Source organism: Panthera tigris, chromosome C1 (genome assembly GCF_018350195.1).
Source record: "Panthera tigris isolate Pti1 chromosome C1, P.tigris_Pti1_mat1.1, whole genome shotgun sequence".
NCBI lineage: Eukaryota > Metazoa > Chordata > Mammalia > Carnivora > Felidae > Panthera > Panthera tigris.
Genome location: NC_056667.1, coordinates 219,492,102 through 219,504,260, shown reverse-complemented (window position 1 = coordinate 219,504,260; position 12,159 = coordinate 219,492,102). Strand labels below are relative to the sequence as shown.

General features: G+C 53.4%; 1 protein-coding gene across 7 annotated transcripts in view; it reads right to left on the bottom strand.

The window, feature by feature from the left end:
• FARP2 (FERM, ARH/RhoGEF and pleckstrin domain protein 2) overlaps window positions 1-12,159 on the bottom strand; it is a 106,190-nt gene that overhangs the window by 8,651 nt on the left and 85,380 nt on the right. For all 7 annotated transcript variants that reach the window (XM_042995930.1, XM_042995932.1, XM_042995933.1 and 4 more), the window contains 2 exons: window positions 7,477-7,714; window positions 4,462-4,592 (listed from right to left, as the gene is read on the bottom strand). In XM_042995930.1, coding sequence (XP_042851864.1) covers window positions 4,462-4,592; window positions 7,477-7,714 — 369 coding nt within the window. The remainder of the gene's footprint in view (window positions 1-4,461; window positions 4,593-7,476; window positions 7,715-12,159) is intronic.

The window sequence follows — 12,159 nt, the reverse complement described above, 5'->3', positions numbered from 1 at the left end:
AGAGACCCCGGCCCTCGAATGGACCGAGTGAGGGCGTAAAACTGAGGGCTTAGCGGAACCCCTGCGGACCCACCTGCCCAGCTGCACGCATTCTTCTCACTCTTGGGCTGAGGGTGAGCGGGGAGCCCAGCCCCTTCCTGCGGCCCCCAGTCCTGTTTGCAGGGCTCCTCCCTTCACACAGCCGGCTCCTCCCCCTCTGCCCCGGGGAGCCGCAGGGCAGCAGCCCCTTCTCCGGGGGAGTGTGTCCCAGGTCCGTGGCTGCCCTTCCTTCCAACACTGCCTGCAGGCTCGCCCCGGGTGGCACTTGCGTTCTGCCTCTTCGACAGGGCCCTGCTGGCCCTCTGGTACCTCATTATCAACTTTCTTCCTAGTTAATAACCCTGGCTCTTAAATTCCTCTGCTCACGTCTCTGGTGTGGCTTCTGTCTCTGACATGAGCATTTAGCAAGCAGGGAGACCAGGAGCCCTGAGTCATAAAGACGTTAGAGGTTTGGGCTAAAAACAACTATGGCAGCAAGTGTTTGCAGACCAGCCACTTCATGCCAGGCGCTGAGCCAAGCAGCTGCCATCAGTCCCCTGGTGGCCCCAGACGTGGAGCAACTTGCCGGGCCACACAGAGACCCCGCCCGGTTTTCCAGTCCCTGTAGTGACGGTCCCCTGGGCCACCACCGATAACCCATTGTGTGGAGCACTGAGAGAAACAGCCTGTATTGAGAGCCCTACTGACCCCCAGGAGCTCACAGCCAGCCGCAACCCTCAGCCACGTGGCAAGGAGAGAAAGGACACAGAGCTGTCTGGGTACCAACCAAAGCCCTGACTCCAGGAGGTCAGAACCTTCCTGTACGTAAAAAAATTTTTAATGTTTTATTTATTTTTGAGAAAGAGAGAGAAACAGTGCTCGAGCAGGGGAGGGGCCGAGAGAGGGGGAGACACAGAATCCGAAGCAGGCTCCAAGCTCTGAGCTGTCAGCACAGAACCTGATGCGGGGCTCGAACTCAGGAACCGCGAGATCATGACCTGAGCCAAAGTTGGACGCTCAACAGACTGACCCACCCAGGCTCCCCCTTCCTGTACATTTTAGTGTAGCTCATTTCTTTTCTTTGTGATCCCACATTCTCCATACCTTCTAACAAGGCTAACACGGACACGTGACTTACACACCACAGTCTAATTTGTGTTAGGATGAGAAACATCCCCCACGCAACCCTTAAAAAAGTCTTCTTAGGTTGACAGTACTAAGTTCAAAGCAAAAAGCGTTAGTGGCGAAGCAAGGAGCAAGCAGCCAGGAGACATGTAGACCCATGGAAGGGAACTAGGGTTCAAAAAGAAACCTGCATATCTGTGTCTATGGACAGTTCAACAAATGGTGCTGGGAACACTAGATGTCCACGTGGGAAAGAATGGAGTGGGACCCCTACCTCACACCACACATAAAAATGAACTAAAAATGGATCAAATCTAAATAAAGAGCTGAGGGGAGCCTGGGTAGCTCAGTTGGTTGAGCGTCTGACTTTGGCTCAGGACATGATCTCACTGTTCGTGAGTTGGAGCCCCACATCAGGCCATCTGCTGTCAACATGGAGTCCACTTTGGATCCTCTGTCTGTAACCTCCCCTGCTCATGCTCTCTCTCAAAAATAAATAAACATTAACAAATATAAGAGCTGAAACACAGAAAGCTTCTAGAAGAAAACACAGACGTATATTTTCACACTGTGGACTGGGCAGTGATGTCTCAGCTGTGACACCTAAAGCACAAGCAACCCAAGAGAGAATAGGTAAATTGGATTTCGTGAAAATCAAAAATCTCTGGGGGCGCCTGGGTAGCTCAGTCGGTTAAGCATCCAACTCCCACTCAGGTCATGATCTCACAGTCCGTGAGTTCGAGCCCCGTGTCGGGCTCTGTGCTGCCAGCTTGGAGCTTGGAGCCCCATTCGGATTCTGTGTCTCCCTCTCTCTGCCCCTCCCCCACTCACACTCACTCTCTCTCAAAAGTAAATAAACATTAAAAGACATTTAAAAAAATAAATAAAAAAATTTTAAGAAATCCCTAAAAACAAAACCCAACACCTTCTGTGTTGTGATACCATCGAGAAAGTGAAAAAACACCCCACAAAATGGGAGGGCATATTTGCAAATCCTATTCTGGTAAGTGTCTGGTATCCAGAACAGATAAAGAATCTCACAACTCAACAGCAAAAAGACAACCCGGGTGGAGAAGAGGATCTGAAGTGGCATTTCACCAAAGAAGGCACACAAATGGCCAACAAACACACAACAAAAAACTTGGCATCCGCTGTGTGAGAAATGCAAATCGCAACCACGGTGAGACACCCTGTGTAGCAGCCCGACGCCTAGACTCACAGGGACAAGGTACAGGGAAACCGGAATCCCAACACACCCCTGGTGGGAACGTAAAGCTGTCTGGTAACTCCGAAAGACTTTGGAAAACTGGCAGTTTCTCAAAAGGTTAAACCCAGTTCCCATACAACCCAGCAGTTGCACCCCTGAGTGTCTCCCCAGGAGAACTGGAAACGTGTTCACAGATGGACCTGTGTGGCAGGGACAGATGTTCACAGCGGTGTTGCTCACGGTCCCCGTTAGGGGGAGCAGCCCAAGAGTCCACCAGCAGATGAACGGATCCGGAGAGTATGCTGTATGCAGAGAACAGAATTTACAGCCACAGAAGTGAGTGAGGCCCTGACGTGCTACAACATGAACCCGAAAGCATGATGCTCAGTGAAAGACGCCAGACGCAAAGGCCACACAGTGATTCCACTTAGAGGAAACGTCCAGAAGAGGCAAATGCACGGAAAGTGGATTAGTAGCTGCCGTGGATTGGGGACGGGGGAGGGGAGCGGCTAACAGGTACAGGGTTTCTTTCACGGGGGATGAAAATGTTCTAGAATTAGCGATGATGATTGCACAACCTTGTGGATACCCTAAAGACCACTGGACTGTACACTTTGGAAAGATGAATTCTGCAGTATGTGACTCATGTCTCAATTACACGCAACGAAGTGAAAAAGAACAAGGCTGGAGGCATCACAATCCCAGATGTCAAGATACACCACAAAGAGTTGTCATCAAAACAGTGTGGTACCGGCACAAACACAGACACATAGAGCAGTGGAGCAGAATAGAGCCCGGAGATAAACCCATGATTATATGGCCAATTAACCTTTGACAAAAGGTGCAAGGATATACAGCGGGGAAAAGACGGTCTCTTCAACAAACAGTGCCGGGAAAACTGGACTACTTTCTCACACCATACACAAAAATAAGTTTGAAATGGACTAAAGACGTAAATGTGAGGCCTGAAACCATAAAAATCCTAGAAGAGGTAACTTCAGAATAATTTCTCTGACATTGGCCTTAGCAACATCTTTCTAGATATCTCTCTTGAGGCAAGGGAAACATAAGCAAAACTAAACTATTAGGACTACATCAAAATAAGTTTTTGCATAGCAAAGGAAACAGCAAAACAAAAAGGCAACTACTGAATGGGAGAACATATTTGCAAATGACATATCTGAGAAAGGATTAGTATCGAAAATATGTAAAAACTTACACAACTCAACATGAAAAAATAATCCGAGGTACGAACAGAAATTTCTCCAAAGAAGACATCCTCATGGCCAACAGACACATGAAAAGATGCTCAATGTCACTCATCACTAGGGAAGTGCAAATGGAAACCACAAGATATTACCTCACACCTGTTGGAATGACTTAAAAACACAAGAAACAATAGGTGTTGATGAGGATGTGGAGAAACGGGACCCCTCGTGCACTGCTGGTGGGAGTGCAAACTGGTGCAGCCACTCTGGAGAACAGTGTGGAGGTTCCTCAAAAAATTGAAAATAGAACTACCCTACGACCCAGTAATTCCACTATGGTTATTTACCCAAAGAATATGGAAACACTACTTGAAAAGATACCTGCACTTCTAAGTTCACTACGGCATCATCTACAATAGCCCAGATATAAAAGCAACCCAAGTCCACTGACCGATGAATGGATAAAGAAGGCGTGGTGTATAGATAAGATGGGGTATTACTCAGCCATAAAAAAGAATGAAATCTTGCCATTTGCAAACACGTGGATGGATCTAGAGAATATCATGCTAAGCAAAAGAAGTCAGAGAATGACAAATACCATATGATCTCACTCGTACGTAGAATTTAAGAAACAAATGAAAAAAAAAAAGAGAGAGACAACCCCTCCCCCCCCCCCCAAAGACTCTTACCTATAGAGAACACACTGGTAGTTCCCAGAGGGGAGGTGGGTGGGCAGATGGGTAAAACAGGTGAGGGGGATTGAGAGCCCACTCACCGTGAGGAGCACAGAACCATCACTGTATTGCACACACGAAGTTAACACAACAATGTATTGTCAACTACACTGGATAAAAACCAAACAATTAGGTGACCATCTCAAAAAACTTCCTCGAAGTCACTCACTCTGCCGGGAGTGATGAGATTCTCTATGCCGACCAAGTCCCGCTGCAGCTCTGTCAGCTTCTGGAGGTTTTCCAGCCGGGCAAGGCTGTGCTGGAGTGTGGAGGTCATCTCTGTGATGGCCTGGAGGGCATCTGTGAGGAGAGACCCCTCAGTACAGGCACCGGGGAAGGTGGGCATGGAAGGAACCCTCCACCCACACCTCTGCAACAGGAACTGGCATTTTATTATTTTTTTTTAATTTTTTTTTTAACGTTTTATTTATTTTTGAGACAGAGAGAGACAGAGCATGAACGGGGGAGGGGCAGAGAGAGAGGGAGACAGAATCGGAAGCAGGCTCCAGGCTCTGAGCCATCAGCCCAGAGCCCGACGGGGGGCTCGAACTCACGGACCGCGAGATCGTGACCTGAGCTGAAGTCGGCCACTTAACCGACTGAGCCACCCAGGCGCCCCTGGAACTGGCATTTTAAAAGGCAGTTTTAACCCAAGGAACATTCTACTCCCAAGTCCTCACGGGACTGCCGTCCATGGTTTGCAGCTGCCAGGGACAGCACGTGGGGGTCCCTGCAGATGCCTCGAAATTTGGACCTGTTCCGTCCAAACCACTGACTAGCTAACGCTCTGGCTTGGAAAACAGGAAGAATGGTCTTTGTGAATAATTGCCGTTCTGGGCACAGCCGTATTTGTTTTTTACGGAGAACTAGCTACTGTAGTTGAAAGGTGAATAATTCGCATCTTCAAAACCTTTGTCCTTTTTCTCCTTGAATCGAGAAACGCATGCCAATCTTGTAGTTCCAGTACAGATATGAAGGTTTATCATCAGGACGGGAAATTCATTCAGACAAAGCACAAAAGCAGCCACGGAGGGTGGCCTTCACCACACAGCCCTGACCAGGCCACACCAGGAGCAGCCGCTTGGCCAGAGCAGAGTGGCCACATTTCGTTTCCTCTTGGGGACGGCTCGGAGAAGCTTCCACACTCCCGCCAGAACCTCCGCTGACAGCCTGGCCACTGCCTGGTGCGCCCAAGGGGCACAGCGGGAGCTGTCTGCACCCTCAGCTCCGCCCCTGCAAGTCGGTTGCCCCCAGCGGGGTGCCCACCCCTGCCTCACAGCTTTAAGAGGATCCAATCGGATAAGAAAGCACGTGCTTTGATGAGCCACTCCTCCGGAGGAACCGCTGGGAGAGCCCCAGGGACGGTGCACGGCCCGGAGCGCCTGCCGCATCCGGCCTTGCTGTGCTGCAGGGCTCCCGTTGAGTCTGGACGCGGGGGCACACGGATGCTTGCTTTGCTCTGCCGGTGCACCGCGGGCTGCCTCGCCGGTGTCCCTCGCTCTCCGACGCCTTGTGTGCATGGAGCACAGGGCTGGAACGTGGGCTCGCACCGCACCTTTGTTGGCTGTGGAAGCTGGGGACACGTGTCTGACCTACTGCCAAACTGATGTCCCCAGGCCCACCTGTGCCTGAGTCTCCACAGAATCACAGTGATGTCGAGGGATCAGACACACACGTGTGGCCCCAAGCCAGTGCCAGGCAGCGCCCTCAGGAAACCCTTACTGAATGAAAGATAAAATAACAACACAAGGGGCTCCCGGGTGGCTCAGTCAGTTAAACGCCTGACATCAGCTCAGGTCATGATCTCGCGGTCTGTGAGTTCGAGCCCCGCGTCGGGCTCTGTGCTGACAGTTCAGAGCCTGGAGCCTGCTTTGCATTCTGTGCCTCCCTCTCTCTGATCCTCTCCTGCTCACACTCTGTGTGTGTCTCTCTCTCTCTCAAAAATAAATAAACATTAACAAAATAAAAATAAAAAAACACAACACAAGCCTCAATCTAAAGGGATCCCCTTTTGCCCAACAGGTTCAAGGAAGCCCTGGAGGTCGGGGCACATGTGGGAAGGGGCCCTGACCGCTGCTGTCAGCTAAGCATGTGTTTCGTCCATGGCTTTCCCAGTGCTCTAGAGATGGCCAGGCTCTGAGGCAAACCCATCCAGGCTGTCGGGTTATCAACACTGTGTCATGTTAACAATTTACACAGCACGTTCAGACACGCAACCTTGCTGGGTTTTTGCATCAGCAAAACCCCAGCCCTCTCATGCATCAGCCCCGGGATGGGTTCCACCAAGTGGGAAGCCGGTGGTAGCGAGCGGGCCCCACCCCTCCGCTTGCACTGGCCTCCCTGTCGTGTCCTGGAGCCCGGGCCTCCCCTGCCGGCACCGCCCACCCCACGGCCAACGGACTTTTATAAACGCTCTGTACTTGTATCACCCTAAATGTGCTTGCGAGGATTTCCCACAATTTTGTCCTTTTATCGAGCAGAAAGCCCTTGCTTTTGGAATGAAGAGGAAGGGAGATGTCAGTGTCCTATGACACATTAGAAAGTATCTTATTTACTCCCTTCAGGACTAGGTGGGGACCAGCTAAATAATCTTTCATCTTCCAATGACAGTAGGGGACTTGCACAAAGGCTGGCACCAGAAGTGCACAACTAGAGGTCGTCTGTAGGCTTAAAAGCTCTGGGTTTATGCTCCTTTGTCCCTTTAACGCAAATAAAAATGACCAAGCTCATTAATATCAGAAGCTTCTAATGGGCCATGCTGGCTCAAATGCTTGACTTTTAGAGCCAAGGCTTCAAGGCCAGAAAGGGTCACTCTGAGAGCTGCTCTCTATCGGCAGTGGACTTGGGTGGGGGGGGGAACCCCTCACAGCAGGAGGCCGCTGTGACTTTGCGAGGCGATCGGAGTCCTTCCCTACACTGCGCAGACGTGCAGAGAAGAGCCCTGCCCTGGAGTGGCAGAGCTAAAGGACAGGCACCCACCTCTCCGGCAGCTGGGCGGGAGGGGAGGGGACTGCGGCCGGACCAGCCCTCCCAGGGGGGAAGCCACGCACTCCCCAGTTCCCAGTAAGAAAGCCAGCATGCTGCCCTGTAGCCGGGCCTCTGGCACCCGTCCACACCGGCGCCGGCACGCGGCCAACACCAGCTCCGGGCCGCACCGGCTCCTGCGTGTCCGGCCCACACTCACCACGGCAGTCCGCGTAGTCATGGTGCCCGGGGTCATAGTGCCCGCACAGCCGGCTGAGCAGCAGGCGGTAGTGCACCAGCCGCTGGATGGGCTTCAGCAGGAACGCATTCAGGGGCAAGTAGCAGACTTTCTGCAGCTCAAACTCTTTGTACACCGTCTCCAGCTTCTTAAAGCGTTTGGTGGCCTTTTCCAGTTCCGTCAGGACTTCATCGTGCCTTTGGAAGTAGCTGGTGAACTCCTGTTGAGGCATAAAAGGGAGGGCCTCAGGTTAGGAGGGCGGGAGAGGGGGGCCCGCGCGGACAGCCTGGTCAGCCGGAAATCTCAATGGGGCAAGACAGAAAAGAACGGCCGGTGCGCGTGCGACCAGACGGCACTCGGACGGAGCGCGGGGCTCAGCCACAGGGTCACCACCACGTGTGGTGAGGGCACACGGGGTGTCAGCCCCACTTTACAGATGAAGGGCTGGGGCTGAGAGGGCCGTAACCTGCGCCACACGACACAGTGGTGCTGGGCGGCAGGGAAACAGACCAAGCTCCCCTCTGCCCTCAGCCCCGCAGGGGCCGTAGGTCCCAGCCACGTGCAGAGCACAGCGGGTGTTCGAGCCACTTGTTGGAGTGGGAGTGATCACTCCTGATAGTCTTACAGCACAAATCAAAGCACACACGTATGGATTCTGAGTATTATACAGATAATCCCAGCCAGTCCCTCTCTACCTTCTAGAAGGTTTCAATATTAAATCAGTTCGTTTTACTAATGTTACACATAACGTCTGTGGTACGATAACCTCAAACAGATTTGTGTGTATTTTGATTTTAAATTTGTGCAAGTGCTTTTGGGATAGAAATGACGAATCTGCTACCTGGCTCAAAACCAAACAAGTCTCAGGGTAAGAGAAGGCGCTCCGAGCAGGGCTCTCTGAAGACAGAACTGAGGGATCTGTGGGCCCCCCAGGCTGCTAGGAGCGGGGCCTACAATATGTCAGGAGTCTGGCTGGACCGGGTGGAAGGCAGGACGGGCCTGGGATGGAGGCGGCGGCCAGCCCAGCGAGTGGGCATGAGGGCTTGGAAGCCCAGAGCAGTACGAGTGGGTTTGAGTCCCCGGGCAGGATGCCGCGGGGCTGCTCCAGGATGAGCCTGTGGGTGGGGCCCCTGTCCCAGGTGTGTTTAGCCAGAGTAAGACCCCCGAACAGCGAAAGCACGGCTGGCCCCATTGTCTTCCACACCGGTGCCAACCGGTCCTAATGAGAAGACGTGCTGCTTCTGCCATGTTGCTGACCTTGGCTCCCCAGAGTCGCTCTGGACTTTCCTTGGCACATTCCCTTCAGGGAGCTCTAACACGTCTGAGGGAGAAAACCGGAACTATGAGCCGGCAGACCTGTGTGCAAAGACCCACTGCCAGCCTAGACATGTTCTGCACATCCTACGGCAGCTGGTGAGCTCAGCAAGGACGGCAACAACTACACGGGTCAACTAGGGGCTGATGTCCCGCTGTGGATCGTGGATCAGCAGGCGTCAGGAGCGCCAGCCCTCAGCACGCTACTCCCTCTCAGGCTGTCCTGAGGGAACACTGCTCTAAGGGAAATGCTGTCCTTAGGGGAAGGGTGTCTGAGGAGAATGATGTCCTGATGTCCTGAAGAGGAAACTGCACAAAGGGGACCCTGTCTTTAGGGTCTGCAGTCTTTTTTCAAAAAAATTTTTAGGGGCACCTGGGTGGCTCAGTCGGTTGAGCGTCTCATTCAGGTCATGAACTCGCGGTTCGTGAGTTCAAGCCCCGTGTCAGGCTCTGTGCTGACAGCTTAGAGTCTGGAGCCTGCTTCTGTGTCTCCCTCTCTCTCTCTCTGCCCCTCCCCACTCGTGCTTGCTCTCTCTTTCTCTCTCTCAAAAATAAACAAACATTAAAAAAAACTTTAAAAAAATGAAGTAAAAAAAAATTTTAAGTGTATTTATTTTGAGAGAGACAGAAACAGCGCGAGTAGGGGAGGGACAGAGAGGGACAGAATCCCAAGAAGGCTTCGTGCTGCCAGCACAGAGCCTGACCCGGTGCTCGAACTCATGAAACCTCGAGATCATGACCTGAGCTGAAACCAAGAGTTGACTTATAACTGACTGGGCAACCCAGGCATCCCGAGGTTTTGCAGCCCTGAGGGAAAAGCTATCCTGAAGGGAATGGTGACCTGAGAACCCCGATCTGAAGGGAATTTCATCCTGACTTTTGTGTCACTCTAAGGTGAAAACTGCCCAGAAGGAAAGGCTACTATGAAGAAAACTTTGTCCTGAGCAAAATGCTGCCCTGAGGGGAACACTGCTGTGAGGGGAAAAATGACCTGAGGGGAAAACTGTCCTGAGGTGAATGCTTTCTGAGGGAAAACTCTGAGGTGAACACTATCCTGAGGAGAAAACTCCCCTGGAAAAAGCTGTCCTGAGGGGATAAATGACCTGAGGTGAATTCTGTCCTCAGGCAAACACTATCCTGAGGGGAAAACTGTTCTGAGGCGGACGAACACTGTCCAGTCCTGAGGGGAAGGCTGTCCTGAGGGGAACACTGTAGAGTCCTGAGGGGAACGCTGTCCAGTCCTGAGGGGGAAGGCCGTCCTGAGGGAAAGGCTATCCTGAGGGGAACACTGCCTAGTCCTGAGGGGAAGGCTGTCCTGAGGGGAATGCAGTCTGGTCCTGAGTGGAAGGCTGTCCTGACAGGAACACTGTCTAGTCCTGAGGGGAACGTTGTCCTGAGGGGAACACTGTCCAGTCCTGAGGGGAAGGCTGTCCTGAGGGGAAGGCTGTCCTGAGGGGAACACTGCCCAGTCCTGAGGAGAACGCTGTCCTGAGGTGAATGCAGTGCGGTCCTGAGTGGAAGGCTGTCCTGACAGGAACACTGTCTAGTCCTGAGGGGAACGTTGTCCTGAGGGGAACACTGTCCAGTCCTGAGGGGAAGGCTGTCCTGAGGAGAACACTGTAGAGTCCTGAGGGGAACGCTGTCCAGTCCTGAGGGGGAAGGCCGTCCTGAGGGAAAGGCTATCCTGAGGGGAACACTGCCTAGTCCTGAGTGGAAGGCTGTCCTGACAGGAACACTGTCTAGTCCTGAGGGGAACGTTGTCCTGAGGGGAACACTGTCCAGTCCTGAGGGGGAAGGCCGTCCTGAGGGAAAGGCTATCCTGAGGGGAACACTGCCCAGTCCTGAGGAGAACGCTGTCCTGAGGTGAATGCAGTGCGGTCCTGAGTGGAAGGCTGTCCTGACAGGAACACTGTCTAGTCCTGAGGGGAACGTTGTCCTGAGGGGAACACTGTCCAGTCCTGAGGGGGAAGGCCGTCCTGAGGGAAAGGCTATCCTGAGGGGAACACTGCCCAGTCCTGAGGAGAACGCTGTCCTGAGGTGAATGCAGTGCGGTCCTGAGTGGAAGGCTGTCCTGACAGGAACACTGTCTAGTCCTGAGGGGAACGTTGTCCTGAGGGGAACACTGTCCAGTCCTGAGGGGAAGGCTGTCCTGAGGAGAACACTGTAGAGTCCTGAGGGGAATGCTGTCCTGAGGGGAATGCAGTCCAGTCCTGAGAGGAAGGCTGTCCTGAGGGGAACACTGTCCAGTCCTGAGGGGAAGGCTGTCCTGAGGGAATGCAGTCCAGTCCTGAGGGGAATGCTGTCCTGAGGGGAACACTGTCCAGTCCTGAAGGGAACATTGTCCTGAGGGGCATGTAGTCCAATCCTGAGGGGGAAGGCTGTCCTGAGGGGAACGCTGTCCTGAGGGGAACACTGCCCAGTCCTGAGGGGAAGGCCGTCCTGAGGGAAAGGCTATCCTGGGGGGAACACTGTCCAGTCCTGAGGGGAAGGCTGTCCTGAGGGGAATGCAGTCCAGTCCTGAGGGGAAGGCTGTCCTGAGGGGAAGGCTGTCCTGAGGGGAACACTGTCCAGTCCTGAAGGGAACATTGTCCTGAGGGGCATGTAGTCCAATCCTGAGGGGGAAGGCTGTCCTGAGGGGAACGCTGTCCTGAGGGGAACGCTGTCCTGAGGGGAACACTGCCCAGTCCTGAGGGGAAGGCCGTCCTGAGGGAAAGGCTGTCCTGAGGGGAACACTGCCCAGTCCTGAGGAGAACGCTGTCCTGAGGTGAATGCAGTGCGGTCCTGAGTGGAAGGCTGTCCTGACAGGAACACTGTCTAGTCCTGAGGGGAACGTTGTCCTGAGGGGAACACTGTCCAGTCCTGAGGGGAAGGCTGTCCTGAGGGGAATGCAGTCCAGTCCTGAGGGGAAGGCTGTCCTGAGGGGAAGGCTGTCCTGAGGGGAACACTGTCCAGTCCTGAAGGGAACATTGTCCTGAGGGGCATGTAGTCCAATCCTGAGGGGGAAGGCTGTCCTGAGGGGAACGCTGTCCTGAGGGGAACGCTGTCCTGAGGGGAACACTGCCCAGTCCTGAGGGGAAGGCCGTCCTGAGGGAAAGGCTGTCCTGAGGGGAACACTGCCCAGTCCTGAGGAGAACGCTGTCCTGAGGTGAATGCAGTGCGGTCCTGAGTGGAAGGCTGTCCTGACAGGAACACTGTCTAGTCCTGAGGGGAACGTTGTCCTGAGGGGAACACTGTCCAGTCCTGAGGGGAAGGCTGTCCTGAGGAGAACACTGTAGAGTCCTGAGGGGAATGCTGTCCTGAGGGGAATGCAGTCCAGTCCTGAGAGGAAGGCTGTCCTGAGGGGAACACTGT